Source organism: Carassius gibelio, chromosome B24 (assembly GCF_023724105.1).
Source record: "Carassius gibelio isolate Cgi1373 ecotype wild population from Czech Republic chromosome B24, carGib1.2-hapl.c, whole genome shotgun sequence".
Classification (NCBI taxonomy): Eukaryota; Metazoa; Chordata; class Actinopteri; order Cypriniformes; family Cyprinidae; genus Carassius; species Carassius gibelio.
In genome coordinates this window covers 22,344,204-22,367,800 of record NC_068419.1, presented here as the reverse complement: position 1 = coordinate 22,367,800, position 23,597 = coordinate 22,344,204, and the positions used below count along the sequence as shown (strand labels likewise).

General features: G+C 38.1%; 1 protein-coding gene across 12 annotated transcripts in view; it reads right to left on the bottom strand.

The window, feature by feature from the left end:
* Positions 1-23,597, bottom strand: part of kmt2ca (lysine (K)-specific methyltransferase 2Ca) — a 137,316-nt gene that overhangs the window by 59,499 nt on the left and 54,220 nt on the right. For all 12 annotated transcript variants that reach the window (XR_008183338.1, XM_052596569.1, XM_052596571.1 and 9 more), the window contains exons 6-12: positions 23,423-23,574; positions 23,236-23,345; positions 17,006-17,168; positions 16,589-16,760; positions 14,467-14,581; positions 12,553-12,728; positions 10,792-10,955 (exon numbers count right to left, since the gene is read on the bottom strand). Coding sequence is in view for 11 of the 12 variants with exons in the window: in XM_052596569.1 (XP_052452529.1) it covers positions 10,792-10,955; positions 12,553-12,728; positions 14,467-14,581; positions 16,589-16,760; positions 17,006-17,168; positions 23,236-23,345; positions 23,423-23,574 (1,052 nt within the window). In the remaining variant the exon portion in view is untranslated. The remainder of the gene's footprint in view (positions 1-10,791; positions 10,956-12,552; positions 12,729-14,466; positions 14,582-16,588; positions 16,761-17,005; positions 17,169-23,235; positions 23,346-23,422; positions 23,575-23,597) is intronic.

Sequence of the window (23,597 nt, the reverse complement as noted above, 5' to 3'; positions counted from 1 at the left end):
TCGCTCTGATCAGTGATTGTCTGTGCACAGCCGCTCTCTGCTCTGCTATACTGGAGCGCGCGCTCTTCCGGCAGAAGTGCCCTCAGGACCCATATAAGGAAATTCCGCTCCATCTAACGTCACACAGAGCCATACTCGAAAAAAACTTTCCGAAACTTGTGACAAACCGGAAGGAGTATTTTTGGAACAGAAATACTCCTTCAAACGTACAACTTAATTTTTGAAACTTTGTCCATGTTGAAACTTTGTCCATGTTTAGCATGGGAATCCAACTCTTTAACAGTGTAAAAAACTCAGTATGCATGAAATAGCATTTCACCCCCCCTTTAATTAGTACATTGTGAATGAATGATGATGTTATTATATACAGTCACCGATCATCATTGACATCCCTACTGATGACATTTGTAAAAGTCATTAAAGTTAAACTTTTGTTGAAAAAAGTCTATCTTGGACACTATTGTCATTGACTGTTTTCCTGAATTAAAATAAATTGCTTGTGTTTGGTTGTCAGAACTCCAATTATCTTTGCTCAAACTGCATCGCAACATGCACCAAAGAATCTGACACGCAGAACAGACTTTTACATGAACAGAACGGCACCACTGACTTATTACATGTCCAACCTCCCTGAAACAACCTGGGGTTTAGTGTATTACTCAAAGGGATACCATTCATATACTGAAGTTTATTCAACAACTTCAAAAAATCTGAGAAATCTAGAGAAATATTCAGCTTTAAGAACTTTATAGCTATATTCAAAGTGACCATTCACACCATCAATCAGATGACATGCAAATTATTTGACTTCTTTGTTTTAACAGAATAACCGTTTTGCAATCCTAAATCATAACTTAATGCATAATTAATCATTTGGTCCCAATCAACATAGCCTGATTGATCAGAGAATGAATAGGGCAACAACAAAAAATGATTCTATTATTCATCTGTATTTTTCTATATCCATCTGTATATATATCAAATTCAAGAGTGGTCTATTTGCCCCCTCCTCCACCATACATTTATGCTTCCCTCACTCTGAGCAGGGAACAGGAATACTTCAGCTGCCACTGCAGCCCATTGTGCCAGGCATCACCATGACAACATATTTATGAGCCCTGCTCTTGTTAGACACTGCTGAGATGGTCTCATACAGGGCACACAGAAATGAATAAACAAACACGAGCCATGCTCTGCCCTTTTTTTTACTCATTCACTCATATGCAAGACTAACTGTTAGAACAAAAACAGTGTTCAAACGCCTTACATACACATGATTTCAAACTTCGAATATATTTCCGTAACAACAAACTATATTGATAGGGATTCTGTATTTTAGCCAGTCAGAAACTTGTATAAATAGGTGTTGATGCGTAAATGCTAATGGCTGTGATGTCACAGACATGACAATTTCATAAGAAATAGTTTTCTTTGTTTAGTTTCTGTTAACTGCCTGAGGAGGAGCTTGAAGTGAATGATATTAAATTTGATTACATAGCATATCAACTTTATTTTAAAGAGCAAGAAAATACCATTTTCCATGACCACCTTTAATACATTGGCGATGCTATATATCCTTGCAATAAAACATCATGAATCTAACCCGAATCTAACCTGGGGTGTAAGAAACAGTGTAGAGCCATCAAAGACTCATGACAGAGCAGCCATCATTCAAAGAGCTAAAAATGAGTTAGGTTGGTTGCAGTGTCCTGATAACGTCTCTACACTTACAATCCACTAGAAGCACAGGGAAGATGAAAGCCTCACTAGTTTAGAGCTCCTAGCTATTTTTAACTCAGGCGGACAAGTCACGGTCTAATATCTTCCCCTCCCCCAGGTTGCTGTGCTACAAAGAATGCTACAACAAACACTCACATCTATACAAACCTACATAGATGCACACACACATCACCTTGTGTCTTCTGAAGTTAAATTGATTTTGGTGATAGTGTGTTTCTGTGACATACTGTATTGTCTAATCACTTAAAAAAAAGTGCAAAACTGTCTAACTCAACAAGCCACATGATTTGATCACACTATACTTGCAACATAAATGTGCAGGATAATTTGTGCACCAAACCTAAATTGTTAAAAATGATTGGTTTGATGATCTACAAATCGGCAGGAGCAATACAACTAGTGTGTGTGTCTTAAACAGTTGTACTGTTGAACTACGTAAATGCATTAACAGTGTTCATTTCATTTACAGATACTCACTATGACTATTGCAGCAACATAATTAAAGATGATAATATTATAACAATTTCCACAGAAATAAAAATGCTAGGATTCATCTTTAATTTGGTATACTTTAGTGTTTTCTTGTGTTGTTTCACACTTAAAATAAGGAGGGTAAAGGAGAGAAAATTCTGCCCATTCTTGCAGACAGGCTCTAACAGAAACACACACACACACAAAAAAAAAAACTCCCCCATTGGCGAGCTAACATGTCTCAAAAACCCCAAAAACTCCCCCATTTGGTGAGCTAACATTTCTCAAGAACCCAAAAAAACTCCCACACTGGCGAGCTAACATCTCAAGAACCCAAAACACTCCCACACTGGCGAGCTAACATTTCTCAGGTGTAGGTAGAGGGTTTCAATTTCATCTGTCATCTGATCTCCGCCATGACTTTGTAGAGCAGAAGTCTTCATTTGTCCATTTTCTGATGGGTGGGCAACCAGTGTTAAGGTGCACTAATGGTCTACCAAAATAGTTACAGGCACTAAATTAGATTTACAATATTATCATATGTGTTTTAATAACATGACATACACACATATATATATATATATATATATATATATATATATATATATATATATATATATATATATATATATATATATATATATATATATATATATATATATACATACATATTAAGTGGCGGAAGTCTCCGCGTTCAGCACAAATCCCACCCTGCAGCTGATTCTAATGCCGGCGAAACACTGGATGCGTGGCGCAAGCGTCTCAGCTGCGTGCGGCTCCCATGTTAACAGGTTAGAGCTTGCAGGCTGCCTGCGTTGAGACGCCCATCTCAGGAAAACGCGTGCATGCTAGAAATAGAACCGACGCCTATTTTTCACGTGACACGCGCGCGTGTTGGAAGCGTTCCAGACAAAATATAATAGGAAAATATGTTTATATGTCATTTTGTACACAAATACATATTAATTCATGAGACTTTGATGTTTGAAAGTCTATGACATAAATTCAGATATAAATTTAAAAAATAAATGAATAGTTATCGATTTTCAAATATTGCACCTGTCAAACATACGTAGTCTATTTTGCCGTCAATACTGTTGACGGTGTCCTTTATCAGTAGGCTTTATATTTATGCTCAACATGAAGTATGGATATTGTTGTCATGAAGACGAGAGCCTGGTCTGTCTGCGGTCTCCCTGTCACCTACAGCAGCAGGCACAGCACGGTTCTGGAGAGGCAGGCCTACAAGCTGGAATTGTTAATGCTGCACTGTAATCATAGTTATTTATTTATATTTTTCATTATATTTTATTATATGATATTGGTTTGAGAGAGAGTATTTTATTCAGTGGAGAACTTTGCAGCAGTATTTTATTTCTTATTCTTTTATTTTATTTTATATATATTTTATTAAAAAGTGTATAGTAATAAACAACCTGCAGTTTAATGTTTGCATTTCTTTTCCTTACTGTACCGAAAATGAACCGAACCGTGACTTTAAAACCGAGGTACGTACCGAACCGTGATTTTTGCGTACCGTTACACCCCTAATATATTATATATATATATATATATATATATATAATTATTACGACACCCCTAAGAACTAAAATTACTAAACAGAGGTGCCCCACCAACAACAGAGGTGCAACCACAAATAAAAAAAGCAATGTCAATAAGAATAGGTGCAACATTTGCTCTTGAAGAAATCTAACTTTATTGTTTTAAATATATGTGACGTTTTGACCAGAAATCTGATGAAGGCCTGGATAATGGCCAAGACATTACATATTTTTTTAATATTTTTGGATTTCTTCCAAGTGTGAGTGTTACTTCTAAATGAGACCCCCTTAAAATAGCACACAAAATCAGCAATGTTTTAAAGGCTGCTATATACTGAGGCCCTCAAAAAAGTGCATTTCACCACTGGGAAAAGACAGTGGTTCAAGTCTAGTTGAGCTGCCCAGTAAAGGCAGCATGTAAACAAGCCTCGGGGTACCTCAGTGGAAATGCAAAGTTCAAACAAGGGGAAAGGCTGCTGAGGTCATGAGGCATTGATGCGCAATGACTACAGTCCGACTGGACAGACAAGGAAAAAGAGGATATTAAAACAGGATACTGACATATTCCTACTCCAGAGAGCATATCAAGCCTGCTGTCTGGTTGATTCTGCACACTGATGCTGGTTTTCAAACACCTATTATTGATGATCGGGTACGCCTCAGGGTCTGCATACTCCCAAAAGCCCTCACACTGACTTCACTCAACAATACTCACCTGACAGTGTCACCTGGCAGCATTGCACACTGCCTGAGAGCAAAGCAGATGAACTTAAAGGATTTATCATTCCCAGTGTGGGTATGACATCAGACGGGCTCTAGCCTCCAGCCTAACAGATTAACACTTTATAACATCATGAAAGACGCAGATCTCAAAGCAGCTATTCAGCAGATACAATCAGCCATCTGTGCTCAGGTGTTTGTGCTGTTTGTGCACTGGTTCATGAAAATAAGTGTGACTGTGGTTCATTTCAGTCGTGTCGGGATGAATCACTGATGGCATCACGCATCCATGGCAACAAAAAGACTTTAGATTGGTGGTGGAGTCAAATAACTGCACCGCTGGGAAAATACTCCCTCTAACATGTGGCCATAAGAATAAAGAGGTTCTATAATCACCTATCTATAACTGTATTAAAGCTGTCAAAAGTACTGCTTCAATGCCAAAACAATACTAGAACCAACAAGATTAGTCCTTTATACTAGTCAACCAGTCAGACACAAAAGTACCCAATTAGTCGATGGATCAATGTTTACCTCAAGTAAATGAAGCATCATTGATCATTTAATAGTTTCTGGAAAGTTCAGCGCTGAATCACTCAGAAGTCCAATTGGCACATTCATGCATTTTGACCCAATCGTTTATGGTTCTGGTTTGGTTCACCACTTCTGTTTTTTTTTTTTATATGTACACTCCAAATTAACTATTTTTCAGACATCCGTAGCTCATAGAGAGCAGTTTGCTAACAACATGCTACAGTATGTTAATGGTAAGCAGTAAGCAGTGCATGACTAATTATTACCTGATTTACTGCAAACAAAAAACAAAAAACCTTTGCCAAACTCACATTTAAGTAACATATTTCAAATCGGCAACGAAATCTGCTCACAAAAACAAAGTCCTGCTCACACAAAGAAAAGTGAAAAAAAAAAATATTTTGAATAAATGTCTGTTAAAGCATCTGTTCAGACCGACACAAAAATTTGCATGTCACCAATGCAACTGATTTTTTTTGTCCTGAGAGATGTTTAATCCTCTTTTCCATTGTAGTGCGAACAAACCCGGGAAACCCATAAAATCTGCACTTTTGGTCACTTCCCTAGATTTTCTGCTTTTGTATAAAACTTTTAATTGGTGGCACTCACGGACTTTTGCAAGATGAATCCAAAACATTCTCTCTTGACTCTGTGCTCTTATATTTGGTGGTGCTTGATATATACACATACATACTGATTCAGATGTTAACTTTTGCATTGTTACAAATGTATTTGTCCATGACATACTACAATAACTCAATCCAGTATTATTCAAGTTCGGTGGTGTTCAAGCTCTTTGTTTTTGATCTATATTTTAGTGTTCTTGTTATTATTACACAAATGTTTATTTCACTGGGAACGTTAGGTTACTTGCGCAACCCTGGTTCTCTGATAACAGAAGTGAGGTATCTCACTATGGGAACGCCTCAGGCGTAACTGAATGCAGAAGCACCAATTACACCACGTCTGTCAGACTGAAAGGCCAATTGCAGCAGCTATCAGGGAGTCCCACCTCCCTGGTATATAACCCACCCGCAGCCTGCTAATAATTCACTGTGTAGTCTGCAAGAAGGGCAGTGAGATTAGATGCCTTACTTCTGTTATCAGAGAACCGGGGTTACGAGGTTAACGCTACGTTCTCTTTCTAACATCCATTCGGTATCTCTCTATGGGATATAGACCACTCCCATATTGCAGATAAGGCTGTATGAACAAATGGTGATAAACAAGTGATCATGGCTTTAATGCTTGAGCAAACATGATGCACTTCATAATATAATACATTGAACACAAGCACAAGGTGTAGATTACTGAATTATAGAATATGCAATTATGCCCTGAATGAAATGCAGTACATATCAAGCACCGCTACTCCAAGCACTAAATGAGCCAGTGATGACTGTCACATCTAATCTACAATATCTCACAAATATGTGAGCTGATGTCCAGATCGCCGCAGCACAAATCTCCTGAATAGAAACTCCTCTGAACATAGCCCAGGATGTGGCCATTCCACGTGTAGAGCGGGCCCAACGTCGAGGTGGTAAATTTGTGTCCTTGTAACACGTTACAATTGCGTCTACTACCCAATGAGAAAGCCTAACTAACAAACTAAAAAATCCACAGATCTGTTTGCCCCTGTTGTGTCCCAAGAACATGTCTCTGAAATAGTTTTCAAAACTGTCCTGGAGTAGCCAGGACACTTATCTAATCCCCCGATTTAACTCGTCAGCTCATTAATAGAGACTTTAAGACCTTAAGTGTGTCAGAAAAAGTAAATAGAGTTGATGCTTGTCAGATCTGCATCATGTTCAGCAGCAGCAGCTCTTGAAGAAATAGCAGCCAAAACAACCTAATAACCAGCTCCTGTGATGTATATTAATCAAAGAACAAAGAAAAAAAGAGGAAAAAATAACTTTAATATCTTTAATGATTCATCTTTTTTTAATTTAGAATTTAGTGTTTGATACATTCAATTTCTGTATATTTCTGCAGAAGGGTACAGGTAAATATGACATCTACTATAATGTGTTTGAGTGAAGATTGTTTTATGTTCACTTAAATTAGAAGTTATTTTTTAAAATCTTATTTTTTAAATGTTAAAATTAATAGCTCTCAAGTTAACTGTAATGTTGAATCGTTATAGACAATAGTTAAGTATGGGGTGGGGGGCAATTTTCTAGAGAAAATCAGTTTTGGCATCATTGATACTGGCCTTCAGTCATTAAAAAAAATTCCATTAAGCAGATATTAAGAGATATTCTGTCTTTATGTTGTTTGTGCATTAATTTGAAGATTGAATGTGAAATTATTACAATATAAAAGCATATTTATAAACTTTAATGATAGGTGGGATTAATGGCGATTCATTTCAGAAAAAATAGCAATTATTACATTTTTTAATCGATTGACAGCACTGATTTTTACACCTTCTTTGCTTATGTAAACACTCTCCTTTGCCCTTGACATTACCACCGTGGGTGGAGGGAGGGGAATTATTGCAGGGGGCACTCTAGGAACTTGTCCCTTGCACAACTCTGAGTGAACCTGCTGAACTGGCCCTTAAACCAACTGAACTTGGGCCATCTACAATTAACAACTTTCTCCGTTTCCCCAGGGGAGGAAGAAAAGTATTGAACTCTGGGGTAAGTGGAGCAGAAAACCCCAGGTGCTGCTCCCTGTCCCCAGGTTTTAAACAGTTCTGATCCTAGGTCACTTGTCTCTTTTTGCACCCTTGAGGGTTAGAAGGACAATGCTTTGCTGCGGCTACGTTTCTTTGTTAAGTTTTCCCTTAGCTTGAGCCAGCCTTGGCTGGGCTGACACATTAGCCGGATACTGAGGTGGTGGGGGGTGGGATCTCCACTATAGACTGTATATCCCCCTCTTGACTGTGACATGGAACTCACGCGAGCAGGCTGATAAGGTCTGACTGGTGGTTTCCTTGGCAAGCAGGTTTCAAACGACTCTCCCCCTTTTCTTTCCCAAGTCACACTGTTGGCGCATTGGCTGTGATAGTCAAACAAAACTCCAGAAAAAAATCCACTTTTTCCTTTTCTGAAAGGCCTGAGAGACTGAGCCACCAGAGCTAGCACCACAGCTGCCACAGCTCTGAACTGACCCACGTGATGTGTGGAGGTTCAGATAGGCTATCACACCTCAGATCTCCTCTTAAAGGGCTGGGTTCGGAGAGCCTGACAGCCCATCTCCTCTAACAGCTCCACCTGGTATGCTGTATGAAAAATGGAGGCTGAAAACTGCTCCATTTTACCAGGCAGCGAAGCGCCCGCAGACAAGATGTATTAAGAGGGAGGATTGTATCCTCCTCCTCTTCATCATCCTCCAGAAGATGGGGAGATAATTCCTCAATAACACCATCATCCTCTCCAATCACATCCGCAAGAGCATCACCGAAGAAAGGGCGCAGCTCACCCATGATATCACCCCAGGTACTAGGCTCTTCCAGCTGTTTAGCTGTCTCCTGAGTCTGAGAGTAGAAGCATGGGTCCTGGTTTCCTGCTATCGCCACCCTGAGTGTCCTCTCACAGGTTTTTTCAGGAAAACTAGAACAAATAGAGCAGCCCTCTGGTGTAGATATAGCAGCTTGGGCGTGCTTAACTACTAAGCATGCTATAGAAAGAGGATGTGAATCCTTAGCCAAGATCCATAGACTGCACAAGCACATGCGAGGGGGAGCATCTTTCCCACTCGAGCTCTCTGGTGTAATTGGTGCTTCCGCAGTTGGTCAAGCCTGAGGCGTTCCCACAGTGAGATACTGAATGGATTTTAGAAGGAGAACCACTTTGTACTTTAAAACTATGTATTAATTTATTTATTTATAACAAGCCTTTTCTAAGTATTTTGTTCAAGTCCGTGCTGTGGTATTAACTGACACTGAGAACTGCGAAATTTCACTAAAAATGTTAAGTTATGAAAATTCTGGTGTCGTGACAACCCTAGTACGTACGTGTACATGTGTGCACTTAGTGTGTGTTTATCAGGAAGTGGGGGTGTGGTAGGGTTGGTTAACAGGTGGGCGTCTCTGTCTTGATTAGGGCTGTCTCTCTTGGGGGCCCAACAATGGGATGATTGCTTCCTCTAGCTGCTGGCAGTGGCCCAGTACATTGCTGATGGCATGACTGGCTTTACAAAGAGCCCTTACAGCCGGGTCTGATTGTATCCTTCTCTGCCAACCACATGCCAACATACATCAACTCCCCACTACAGGCCCACAGGAAGAAAAAAATCATTGGTAATGAGGTGTAGTTGTAACCACTGCAAAGGCATATGGTAAATTAATCTCTTAACTATCAATGCTACAGGAAGAGTCTATTCTTATTACAATTCCTATTAAAGGGCCCAAAGAAACTAAGAATTGCTTTTAGCTTCCAGTGTCTTGATGACAGGTCACCAGCTGAGACTCGGAGCACAGGAAGCTCATAGGAGATTAGTTTCTTTCTTCGGTTGCAGTTTTTAGAGAGCTTTGTAGTGTGCAACAAAAATAAAATAAAAATGTCTTACTGGATTATCCTTGGTAGACTCAAAAACTGGCCAAAAAAAGTCTACATGAAATGGCATATGGAAAACATTTTCCTTATATAATCTAATTTATTGTCAGGAGAAACTTAATGAGAAAAAGTGAAGTGACAAAATAGAGGGATTGGTGGACAGACAAGATTACAAAGACAAACACTTTTTCCCTTGTAAATACAGAATGTAAAAATGTAAACAGAGCTATTTTCATGTAATGATGACTAACATGAGAGGGAGAATGTGATCCCTACACGACACCAAAAAAAAAAAATGCAAGCAATTTAGGGCATATTATGAAAGATGCATTAAGATATAGCAGCGGTGTTTCTCTACCTGCTCACAAGCTCAGGTCTCGGGCTAAACTGTCAAACACACTGTAATTACAATCGGTGACAGCAGAGAGGATCATGTCTTGCATCTTTGTCACACTCAGTGCAACAGCTTCTGTAACAGTCATGAAGAGTGCTTAACATCAAAGAACTGGCCTACAGCACCTTACAACTGACCAATAACACACACAGAACAGCAATCAACAAAGTAAACGGCAAAAACAAACCTCAACATAACAGGAAAATAGAATATGCAAAAAACTTATTACATGGAGAGTATATTTGTATTATTCCATGGAAGAACTGACATGTAATTTTTTAAAGAAAAGAAAATATATGATGATAAAAAAAATAAGAAAAAGATTCTAGACTTTTCCTGGATTACTTTCTCATCACATGACTGGTTAAGAAAGAAAGAAATCCTATACTAAACACACAATCAAAAAAAACTAAAACCATTTTTTTTACGAAATACTAAATTTTAATTAACCAAATATAACATTTTATTTTACATGCATTTTTAAAGTAAGTGTGTTTCATTGTGTATTAAAATGATGTTGACTATTATGATCTCAAGAGTTTAGCACTGGTGCAAACATGAGCCGATAAATCATATCTATTTGAAGGTCATCAAAAACATGTTCGAATTATCTTTTGTATAAACATTTTAATTTGTTTGACATAAAACCTAGCTTTTAAAAACACCTTTTGCCCTGTATCATTACTTGATATGCAGGTTAATGCCAGGTGACGACCTCTGATTGAATGACCAGACACAGATTCAGGTGTCAACAGAGTCTTTGTGTGGAGCAGTATGTCAAGCCTCCAGAACCATACAATACTACCAACTGTATTAATAACAACCCCATCAGAAAAGAATCAAGTGCTGAGAGACGTGTACTCACCCTCGGCTGACTCTGGGTCAGTGAACGAAGGCTCCTGGCTGCTGACGGGTGGATTGTGCCTGTTCTCCTCCTCCACATGCTTACACACTCTGCAGGTGTACCCATCTTGCACATGGGTGTCAAGGTCATCACCCTCCTTCCTCAAACAGTCCACATGAACCCATCTTATGGAGAAACATACAATAAACAACATCTGTGACAACCATCAATGCCCCAATCAAGGTAACCACACTTGCCTAAACCAGACATCTCATTTATTTATGAAAGCTGCTACCAATTGTTAACCTGTACAATAGAGGAATTTCATTTGTTAATACAAATGAACGCTCTATGTACAGCACCTACAGCAGAAATGTGTAGCGCATGCTAAGTTTTTTTAATTGAGCTATATTTCTTTCATTTATCATAGTACATCATGTTGTACACAAACATTTTTCACTATAGAAATTAGTTTCTGTACACAGACATTGTTCATTATAGAAATCAATTACTATAAGTGCCTTACACCATAAGCATTGCAGTGTTTTCCATTAATAACCTAGACTATAGTCATAGTCTAATCTGTCCTGCCACAGTCTGAGTTTCTGGTTTGACCAATAAGGGCTGGACTATCCATTTGGCCAACCCTAGGCAGATGTGGGGAGTATTTTGAAAATGTGACTGGAATTCAACTTACACCACTGGGTGATGCTAATGGAAACACATATGATGCAGTAAACAGGCTGGACACACAAAAAACAAAAGGCTGGGACTAGTCAAATAATGTCACAATGGTTAGTGGTTAGGAAGTCTTCAACAGCTTAAAAAATGCTAAGGAAAACACTAAAGTTATATTACCTTAACCATAACTATTATAGTATCTAAGCTAAATACAATGAACTTTGAACTGATTATGTCAGTCCTGAATTGTAACTCGATGCATGACAGATCAGATTGGCTATTGTGTAAAGATACTATTCACACTGATTACACGTGATGCAGCACACAATTACATGTTTGACCCACGGTCAGTTCTCAAAGCAAGAGAATCACATCAATCTGCCATACAAATTATATGAGCATCTTTTCATTCACAGAGACACCATTGAGCCACTCTCTAAAGCTTCCAGTTCAATTACAGTGTTCTACGCAGAACTCTTTGAATTTGATAATTCATTTCTCTATTGGTTAATCACAGTCCTTGAAGCCTGCAGAGAAGTAATCAACTTTTATTTATCAACACTGACAGTCTTCACAGTAATAATGGATAAAAACACCTGATCCTGAGACATGCTAAAATACACAATATAGTAACAGCTATGATGTGAAACCTCTCTTCCCCATGCCAGGAATTACATCAAGCTCTGCAGTAATAATACTACAGTAGCGGTGTTAATGCCATGTGGTAGAAACTTGTCAAATTGCATACCAACATGGACAGACTTTGCTTTTAAAACCATGAACAGAGTAGTAGTAGCCCTTTATTGTCACTAGTCACAAGAGAAGAAAAAAAAATGTTTACCATGCAATGAAAATACATTTTCGACTACTTTACACACAAGTTCACTTGCAACAAGGATTTGTCAAACACAAAGAAATCATTCAACCAACATTTAGAAACCAAACACTCAAACGCTGAAGAATGACATTTAATTTCCTTAATAAAACAACAATTTAATGGAAGTCTGTGACCTGTTGTTATTATGCAGGAACAGTTTCATTACAGCAATAAGTCACTTGTGACTGTGTGATATTGTCATAGCTGAAGATGTAATTTCCTACCTCTTACAAGTGCAGCATGAGTGTTTGTCCAGTGGGCCGCCAGAGTCCTGATTCTGCCCACAGATGAGGCAGATTAGCGCTGAATCATGCTGCTGTTGACATCCTTCACACATTACACCATCAGATGACCACTGGCCATTAGGCCTCACGCCACACTGAGCACACGTTCGGCAGTTCTGCAAAACATAACACACAACTCACTGCAACATCATCTCTGATGCACGGTTTTACAAAATGAGGACCGCAAACCCATTCAAAGTCAAAATGAGATAAAAGACCATTTACTTTCATTCTTATTAAGTATAATTCATTAGTGCACATTACATCAATATTGATATCACACTAATCCATATTTAAATAAACTGTAAATAAAATAAAGCAGTCATGCCAACAGTACAGTGGTGTAACTCTACTACTGCATTATATGTTCATATAAGCTAATACTGACGCTGTACCGCAGAGACCAAATGCTTTTTCAAGTATTATGTATGCTACAAATAAATAAATAAAAAAGTGTCATCCGACAACAATTCACATCTGAACAATGACACTTGAACCTCAGAACAATTGCGGACTACAAACTTTATGGGCTCTCTTAAATAAATTTGGATTGAGCTCCAGCATAATTACGGCTCTATGAATCCTCAAAATCATGTTCATCAGTCTGCAACAGCTCTCAATAGGAGCAAAGCATCGGAAAATTCCATGTCAATTAAAAAACATACATAAATAAAAGGCACTTCAAGTTCATCAAGTGCAGCATTGCAGCCTGAAGAAGAGGGGCAAGTATCAGCTCTAATAACCACCCACAGACCCTTAGCAGGAAATCCAAGCCCTGTTAAGCCTCTGATGATGGACAGACTCCTGTGCTGAGTCCTGGATGACAGGCTGGGCTTCTTGGCCACCTCCACTAAGTTATGAGAAGGATCCATGTGTGATTTCGTTTAGCTTTTGAATTATTCTAAGCAGGGTATTTAGGGGTCTACTAACAATCTGACTACAACCTCAATTTAGGAAAGCATTGTGTAGTCACACCCTCAGATGGCATACCCAAAGACTGTTCATGGACCATCTGTTGCATACCGCACACAGATGACAAAAGAGCTTACAGAAATTGTAAGCTTGAATTTAATTGGTTGACTTCATGCTATTTCTGAAAGTAATGTGCACACATTTTTATATCGGTCAACAGAAACAACCGCTATGTTCTAATTACCTGATAGAGTTCTGTAAAGTGCGCTTCATAAGGCATTTGACCATCTTAAGCGGGTTTTTTAATTGTAGGAATGTATGTAATGTATGAGTCGGTCACCTTACAGGTCTCTAACAACTTAAATATTTACAGTTTTACTTAAAATGAATTGCGTTTTTTACACCTATCAAAATAGTCAAGAATTTTGTACTGCACCTTCTGACTGAATTAAGAACATTAGACAAAAAACTTTTGGTTGGTATTCTGATTCATCTGGGAGCTAACTGGTTTGGTTCACGGTTTAAAATTCCTGTGGCGAAAATAAATGTGATAGAGTCTTCTATGGTCTATAATCTATTCCACAACTCACTCACGCAACTCAGTCTTCAAAGGGAGGGTACATGAGAAGTGCATCAAAACCTTCTAAGCACAGCATGCAAATTAGGAATAATTAAACTAAAGTGTTTTGGAGGTAACTAATTCATCATGGTGACTAAATCAAGCTCCAGCATCAATCCAGAGGGAATATACAGTATGCTGGTGAGATGAAAACCAATGCACTCTTCAGTCACACAGTCCATAAACATACAAAAAAAGAGAAGTGTGTGTGCTGCGAGTTCTAGGCTCAAAGCAGAAATGAAAGCACTGTGTGCCTCTACTCACAGCAGGCCAGAATTACCGTCACAATGCTGGTTGTAGTCCATACACAAATACAAGCTTACCTTGCACCTCCAGCCGTTGGTGGGTATTGTGTCCATGATGGGCTGCTGGCAGAAGGTATGATAACCTTTATCACACATGTCACACACCAGCATTTTGTTGTCATCCCCTGGGTTCCTACGCACCAGACGGGAAGAAGAGAGTAGATTAAAGATAGATTCCATGTACAGTGTTAGGGGCTTTTGCAAATTTCAAGCAAGATATTCTGACCTATATAATAATGACAGTTTTTTGCTTGCAGCTAGTGGCCAGTTAGGTAAGTTTCAGTGACAAGTAGGGCAAAAGTGATAATATTTTTAGCCAATCAGAAGATATTTAATGGTTAATGTACAGATATGTGGAAAGAGAATGGTCTGATTGGTTGATTCAGTAGCCAGTACAACTAACTGACAAAATTACCTGTTGTTTGCTGCAACCTAGCCCTCTCTTTTATAGTTCAACCTTAATTTGTGTTTCTTCTTTTTTATAATATTTAGCTGTACTGACATCATTACAAACGGAATGACTTAGACGATTAAGTGCTCCTTAAAAAAACCCTGCAAACTTTGTAAATGTTATGTTGTAGTTGTATATGCACAAAAACCTACACTCAATCATTGCTCTTGCAGTGATTCCAGTGTAAAAACATTTATGCCAATTATGAACCGAGTTGACTGCTTAAATCCATATGCAATTTTTATTCTTACATGGAGAGCTTCATACTGATTGGCTTTCAAAATGTGCTACAATAAATCAATGATAAACGTCAAAAACAGTCAATTAATTACTCTGTTCTGTTCCATTTCCATCTCTTATCAATATTAAGGTATTCAAGTTTGTAAGTAGGCTTAATCAAATGAGCTGTCATGATGCAGACTACAATTTGCTGATAGACAATTAATCGATAAAACGGCTTATTAATAGAAGTGTTAATTCTCCATCGTGTCTATTTTGTAATCTAAAAAAGGTTTTACTAAACTTAACTGCATACTCTTCTGTTTTCCAATATTTTGAAGTGAATTTTAGTTAAGTGCTGGAGAAAAAAAAAAAAGTTTTGTCGAGCAAATCGACTGATCTGCTGTCAAGATATCAGTGTCAGCCAGTGAAAAAGACCATTTTAACAGCAACCACCACTCCTCAGCCAAATACAACCTCATTCTACATTTACCCAGGCAAACAAACACCCCATTACTTTCTCCCCATGAGCAATAACACTTTCACTTTGGCTTTTCAGAGCCCAAACCTGTCTAAGTGGTAAATCAGAGGGGAAAACAGTGAGATTTATAGAGCCGAGAGGAGGTAAGGTGACGTTCAGGAGATTTAGCCATTCCCAGGCCTATATTTTCAGCCAATGCAAATCAACATTAAATGAGAACGTCATATGATATTTACAGCCTAGCTGAGCCATGGTCATTATGGCCATTTTCCCCCACCAATCGAGATGGATGCATGTTCTGCCTCTCCCAGCCCTACTGTATCTGATACCCAGAATCACATCAACCAAGCAGCACATCATATTGGAGAAGGCTATTTATTTAGGCTAAATAAAATACAATCCATTTTGACTACACTGCATTTTTACTGTGAAAATTCCTGTTTCTCATGAGGTCCAGGCTCTATGATCTACTATATTCTGTCTCCTCAGAACAATATAGATATAGAAAAGACTTGAACACACATTAAAGGTGTCTGACATCATTTGGATGAATCCCCCAGCAGTTATAGTAAGAGTGTGGCTGTTGGCATGAAAATACAGCTCAAAAACTAAATTCCCTAAGGATAGTCTTGTTTTCATCCATGCTAACATAGAAACTCAATTGTCATTCTATTAAAACAGCAAAATGAGGCTGGCAAATGCAAAACAACTCTGGCTTTATTAAACTTAGCTTGGCAAATGTAAAATGCATTGTGAAATTATGCAGTATGCCAATGACCATCACATTATTAAAATTACTATTATTCTTATTCTTTTTTTTTGTGTGTGGATTTAAATATAGTAAAACGGAGAAGGGAAAGGGAAAGCAAAAAACAGAAATCCAAAGGGAAAGTGTTTTCAGATTTTCAGAACAATACATTCTCCGGACGTCTGAACTTAATTACTCAACTGTGCTGAGTAATTAATGTCCAGGTGAGCTGGATACTCACTTGCATGTGAGGCACACTTTGCACTCGGGACACTGCCAGCCGGCCCTCTTCAGTGGGGTGACAGTGATGTCCAGACAGGCCCCATGGTAATGCTGGCCACATGTACAGCAGAAGAGCTGATCGAGCAAGTCTCCAGAACTGTCACACACCAGACACTTCGCCTCATCTTTCGCTGTAAGAGAGAGTTAATATATAATGCGTGTCCATCTACACAGGGTATATGTAGTCATTTATGATGTAAACAGATGTGCTCCATCTGTCTGTCTTGAACATACCTGTTTGCTTACAGTTTATGTCTCAAAAGATTTTACTTTTTTTTAAATTATATGTTTAAATTATGATAATAATAATAAAAAAAGAGCCTCAACATTTTATAAAGGAATCAGCAGAAGGAAATGTGTGTAACTGATATCTCACATCGGACGAGGGCTTGTTGGATGTGATCCGGGCAGAGAAGAGTGTATGCCTTTATGTCCTGGAAGGTTCTGGCAGCAGCTGCACAGGGGTAATGAAAGGAGCGCCCACAGCTCTCCTCACAGCACTTTATGGATGCTCCAAGGCGCTTACAGTATGCACAGCACTATAAAAAGTGAATACAGAAACACACACATACATATATCTCTCTCTCTCTCTCTCAGAGGTGCAGTTTCAGTTACATAAATACTCCATACATCACAATTAGCAATGGAGAGTTTAGATTAAACTGGTGTTTTTACATAAAAAACTGCTCAAGTGTTTAATCTTTCACATTTATAATGTTTACCCTCATTAGGGTTTTCTTTAGATTGAGTAGCAGATTGTTAATAACTAAATATTTGGGAGATGTTTTTCTGTTTTACTGTAATTGTTATGAATATATTTCTGGTGAGCCAGTGTATCTTGAATTTAGGGGTATTGGTCGACTGATATGGACTTTATTTAATGGCTGATTCTGATGCCAATAGCTTCGAGATCAGGGTGGCTGAAGGTTGATATAGAATTGACACACACACACACACACACACACACACACACACACACACACACACACACACTATAGTACTATAGTGTAAAAGTAGCATAGCGTTTACTTTTCTACTACTAAAAATAAACAAGGCAAATGCTACAATTCCTCTTTATATACCAATAAACTGCTTTGTTTAACAGTTCTGTCAAATGATTTATTAGATAGAACTGTTAAACAAAGACAGTAAAGCGCTTGCTCTTCTACACTCAGGAAGTGGCATTCTCAGCCACCGGTAATGTGTGATCCTGAATCAAGTTTAGGTTTATTTACTGTTTAATTAATTTAATGCATAAATTTGCTGTACAGACATATTCAGTGATACTTATTAAAATGGGCACCCCACAATTTATAACAAATGTAAATATAATACAAATACAACATTTATATATCCAAAAATCATGATATGAATAGTGGGACAAACAAGTTCTGAACCTTGCGTGGCAAACAGAGAAACCAAGACTATTAAGACTCATCACATATTTGGTGTGACCTTTACGATTTGAAAACAAAACAACTCATAACACCTTCACACTATATGTGAAAATTTAAACTGAACTTAAACACTTTTTTTCCCCAGCATAGGTCAATGACCAATAAGACATAAGCTGTTTGCCTCAAACAGCTTAAAAAGCTAAAATGACATCAAACAAACAAGAAAATAAATGTTGTGGAAAGCAATTAATTATAAAACAGAAATCAATTTAATTCATTAGGGTAATATAATGTACTTTATTTACACTCACTTGATTATTCTCTTTAAAAAGCTATTAAATTCTTTGAACAAACATGCTGTCTTTTAATGGAATAGGGCTGTCACAATAACAAATTTTGCTGGACGATAAATTGTCCAAGACATTATCGTGATAAACGATAATATAATTTTAAGACCAGTTTCAACTAATATAATGATGATGGCATAACACTGGTACACCTTTTCAAAGATTAATACAATTTTATTTTATTTTATGGCAGATTCAGAGCAAGAAATACCAACAATTAATTAATTGTGTGTGTTATATTATGTTTATATGCCAGTTAGGGATGCTCATATTGACCGTTTAACAGTTAACCGAAAGTAAACATTGAAGGGGCTGATGACGGGGCTGTTTACATATCACGTTTTTTTTTTTTTTTTTGTGCTCAAGTTTGTTATTTCAAATGCGGTATGCGTGCTCATAATGGAAGCGGAGTGTGTGTGTGTGTGTGTGTGTGAACTCACTGGGCGCGTCGACATGCACAACTACATGCCTACAGACATATTTAGCTGAGCAAGCCAAATGAAGCGAGCGAAGAGTAGGCCCATTTCGAGAGAAAGGGCAACGAAGTTACTTGCAAAATATGCTACGTGGTATTAAAATAAAGCAGTAGTGCAGCAAGTACAATGCTGTATCACTTAAGATGCAAACATCCATAAGCACATGAAAGGCACTTCACAAAGCTGGCCACTCTAGCGAGACGTTATCTCTTTATTCCTGGGACGTATGTGCCATCGGAGAGGGTGTTTTCTACCGCGGGCTGTCCACAGGCTGCGCTCCAGACTAACACCACATCATGACATGTTCCATTATTTAAATAAAAATTGAAAAAAGAAATAATCGCGACCAAAAAAATTATCAAGCTCATTTTTTTTTATCGTGCGATTAACTGATTTATCGACTATCGCGAAAGGCCTATAATGGAATATGTTATCTAGTACATTAACATCAGAATTTTGAAATCTTTTAAAAATAAAATGTACATTTGTATTTGATGCAGTATCAAAAATGCTATGGTTCATAAATAGTGAAAATTTCCATCAGTCAGATGCTCTTATAGTAGCCTTTTGTAGCAAAAGTGGTGCAAAACTATAAACCCTGAACAGCAAGCTTGTCACAACACGCTGTTCCTCTAACAGGTCCATTTGCTTGTTACATACTTCCCCCTCTTTCAACATGTATTTTTTCAACCTTTCGAATACATCCAGTAAAGCATTCAGGACCAAGGCGAATGTCATTCAAAATAAGGACTTGGATGAAAACTGGCCAGACATTTAAATCACCACCATGGAAAAAGCACTCACTTTGAATAATAGAGGACACCAGGGCCTGAGAAAACGGCCCTAAACTAAAAATGTCTCTAGTCAGCAGTCTCTCTAGCTCTCTCATGCTTTAAAAACCCTTGGCCTAAAGCCCAAATGCAACAATCTGCAAATACCTTTTAACACTGAGCTTTAAGCAATTATCGCCCAGGCGGTGAGTCCACTGGGGCTGACAGCAGCCTCTACCCACAATGCTCTTTTCTGAATCACTCTGAAGGACAGCCATATAGAGCTCTATGGCCATACTGTCCAGTCTCAGGGCTAGGCGGGTGCTCAGTATCTCATGCCTCAAATAATGTTTCAAACAGAAACCATCCCCTCAGACATCTAGTTCATGGGGTGTAAAAGCTACAACTGATACATTATTGCTGCCAAGACTCCAAGGACACTATTATTAAGTAGAACAGCATTCCCTCCTAGAAATCCTATATGCAAAGAGGCATAATGGCAGTATTCCAAACAGAGCAGGCCAGTGATGAACGATGCAGTGCTGTGCACAATGTCGGCTGGTTTGTGTCTCGGTCAGTCAGTGTGTGGACTGCAGTTATGCAGCGATTCTGTTTATAGCATTTGAAACTGTTTCTAGACATGATTCTAAATAGAACTTCATCCTGGAAGTTGTGCATGCACATTTGCTACATATTTCTCAACATTTCTGTTGTATAAAAGCCAACAATGTGTTACAAAATGTACCTGATTTACTTTGTCAAAGCAGGTCTTCAGTTTTAGTGTGCACAACTTATTAGAATTTAACTTATAAATGGAGGGGGGGAAAGCACATTGTGTGTTAGGGCTGCACGATTATGACAAAAATCATAACTGTCAATTATTCCCTTGAAATTGTAATTGCGATTATTAATTACGATTATCACAATTTACATTGATGTTTATACCATTGTCTGATGCAACTGCATGCCGTATTTTTATATGAAAATAAACAAGCTGAAAACACTAACCGAAAAACTTTTAGTGCTTTTCTATAGAATCAAGTCTCAATGGTTTCTTCTTTAAAGTATAAAAAAGTTACATTATGAATGGCATTATACATTTTATACTAAAACTATTATTTTATTTTTTTATTGTGCAGCCCTTTGTATGTTGCAAGTAATGCTGGTCATTAGTTGCATCCAAAATAAAAGTTTTTGTGTACATAACATATGTGTGTACTGTGTATATTTATTATGTTTTTATATACACACACTTGCAAATACATGTAAATATTTTCAAAATATATACTTTATATGTGTGTCTTTTTATACATAAACATAAACAGCACACACACAAACACACATTATATAAACAATTATTTTTTTTTTTTTGGATGCAATTAATTGTGATTAATCATTGCCCAGCACTAGTTGCAAGCTAAATGAATGATTCACCAATAGTAGATTACATGTACAAATAAAGTCAAAGGAAAAATGATCTTGTGGAAAGGAACTGTGTGAAGTTCAAGCCATCCTAAGCCCTCTGACATTTACTATTTCACAGCTCAGCGAGTCTCACTGCCAGGACAAACCTACTTCACAACAAAATCCTTACTGGATCAAGTCAGTTCACTCAGCAGCCATCTTGCCATTGCCCTGTGGCAGCTGACACTTTCATCAAATGGGGTACAAATTGCCGTCCCATTACTTTTTATAAAGAATTATAACATTACATATCATGCACATTACATATTACACAAATTTAGATACAATGTTTAAATGGTCAAAAAAGTAACATTACTTAAAGATTGTGACATCATTGGAGCCTTCCAACAGCCTGGTGAAAATACTAGTAATCCGTCTCATTCTATTTTCTCAATTTCTAGATAAACTGTAGTGTGGACTACACTTGTCAAGCTCAACCATTCAACCTGTCACCCAAGCTATAGTTAGAATATATTCCAACTAATTTATAGCCTTAGTGCTTATAGTATACCTGCCTGCATGTGAACTACTAAACATACAGCAAATCAATTAGGCTTGGTGCTAAGAAGCCCAGGTCTACCTTGAAAGACCTCGGTCACCCCAGTAATAAATTGTTCTCTGTCTGGCAAACAGTAACAAAACATTCAGCCAAAGTCCAGTGGATTAGTGAACAACAGCTACGTGCAGGCAATAAAGCTGGCCTCACATATGGGGGGGGGGGGGGACTAAGTGTGGTGTAAAGCTAATTCATAATTTGGATCATTTATTTTATGCACAAACAAATTGTATTTGTATTTTATACACACCTAAACAAAAGGATAGGCCGCTGAAATAATACTGATGTCACAGAAAACATGGACAACAATTACACTTGAAAGGTTTTCTGTATTTTACATAGCATTGCCACACATTTGGATAGATGCTATGTGTTTTTCCTAAAGAATCAGATCCCAGGTGAAGAGAATGGAAAGAGAATGAAAAAAATTAATTACTCCTAATGTGCTTTCCCTGCCCGGGTTCCATGTGCCCTCATGTCTGCCACATTGCATTGTGTTAATTAGTGGAGTTGCACAAGAGAGACGGCTGTGGCAGCTCTGAACTGCTCCGCGTCTAATTAGAAAATATTTTAAAGACCAGGGGACCAACACAACCTCTCCAGTCTCTCCCACTGCCAATAATAACCCCATTCATGATTAATTCTGAATACTTAATCCACTGTGAGCGCATTTGTCATTCCTTCACAGAAATTACTCGCAGGGAAAGGTATAGCACAAGTCTGCACCTACATTCAAAAATACAAATTGGCGCAAACACTGGCCTACTCAACCCCACTAACAGCCATTTTCCACTAAAATGATGCTAGATCGTGGGCTCAGTGAAGCTCTGCCAAACCCACAGGACCATAGAGAGGAACAATGGCCTAACTGACTATGTTACTCTATAACCCGCCCATAAGTTTTATTTACTTGAAACTGCAGTAAATTGTTGCTCTACACAAAATCATTTCTGCATGTGCAAGGTTGCATATGATAAGCATTTGAGAACGCAACATGTGCCAACAAACTTTTTTACCTTTTTTTCGTATTACTTATTTACCTATAACATATTATTATTTTTTATTTTACAGTGATTCTGATGTGAAATTACTTTATAAGAGGGCCAATTTTTTAGTTTGTTTACATCACAATCACACATTTAAAGAATTTCTTTTCAATCACACATTCAGATTTAGGTCTCTTCAAATTGTCCAGGTCAAACTGTGAAATTAAATATATTAAGAAAAAAAAAACATTATTATAATTATTTATTTCATTTTTTTTTTATCTAGATCATTAAAACTCACTATACAATTGGTTAATTGTAATGGAACAGCTCTAGTTTTGTTTTGCAGTTTAGAGTTACTTTTTCTTTTTAAAAAGTGTATTTGATGACGAAATTACCCCAGCCCTCTACCTCCCAGATAACTGGATGGAGACCAGCAGGGTTACAAAACAGAATTACCTATTCATTGGTAGACACACTTGTAAGAGGGCAAAACTGGGTGCTGGCAACTCGCTTGAAAACTAGTTGACAGAACAATAATTTCAACGCTGAAAGCTCTAACAAATCCACCAACAAGACATTTAAACACACTGGTGTGGGTGTCACTCACCTCTGTGCTCCCTGAGTCAATTGCTTTGTCCACATACAGCAGCGACTGTCCCTCCCCACGGCATACACCCTCCGACCATGCGGCACAGCGCAGGTGAGCACAACACTGGCCTGCAGGTGCAATAGAATATTAAACACCAGCAGCCAATGAAAGACACCAACAGTGACGCTAATGTAGGTTTACCTACCAGTGGGGTCGAATAAAGATGCAACGTTAATGTCATGAGGAAGGCCAATTTGGCCCAGTTCATCCCAGAACTTCCGGTTGGGCTCTTCCGCAGCAGGGTCTATACTACCAGGACCAGAGGTTGAGTGCAGACCGCTGTCTGGAGAGCTGGCCCTGAGGAAAGAAGTGAACAGGCA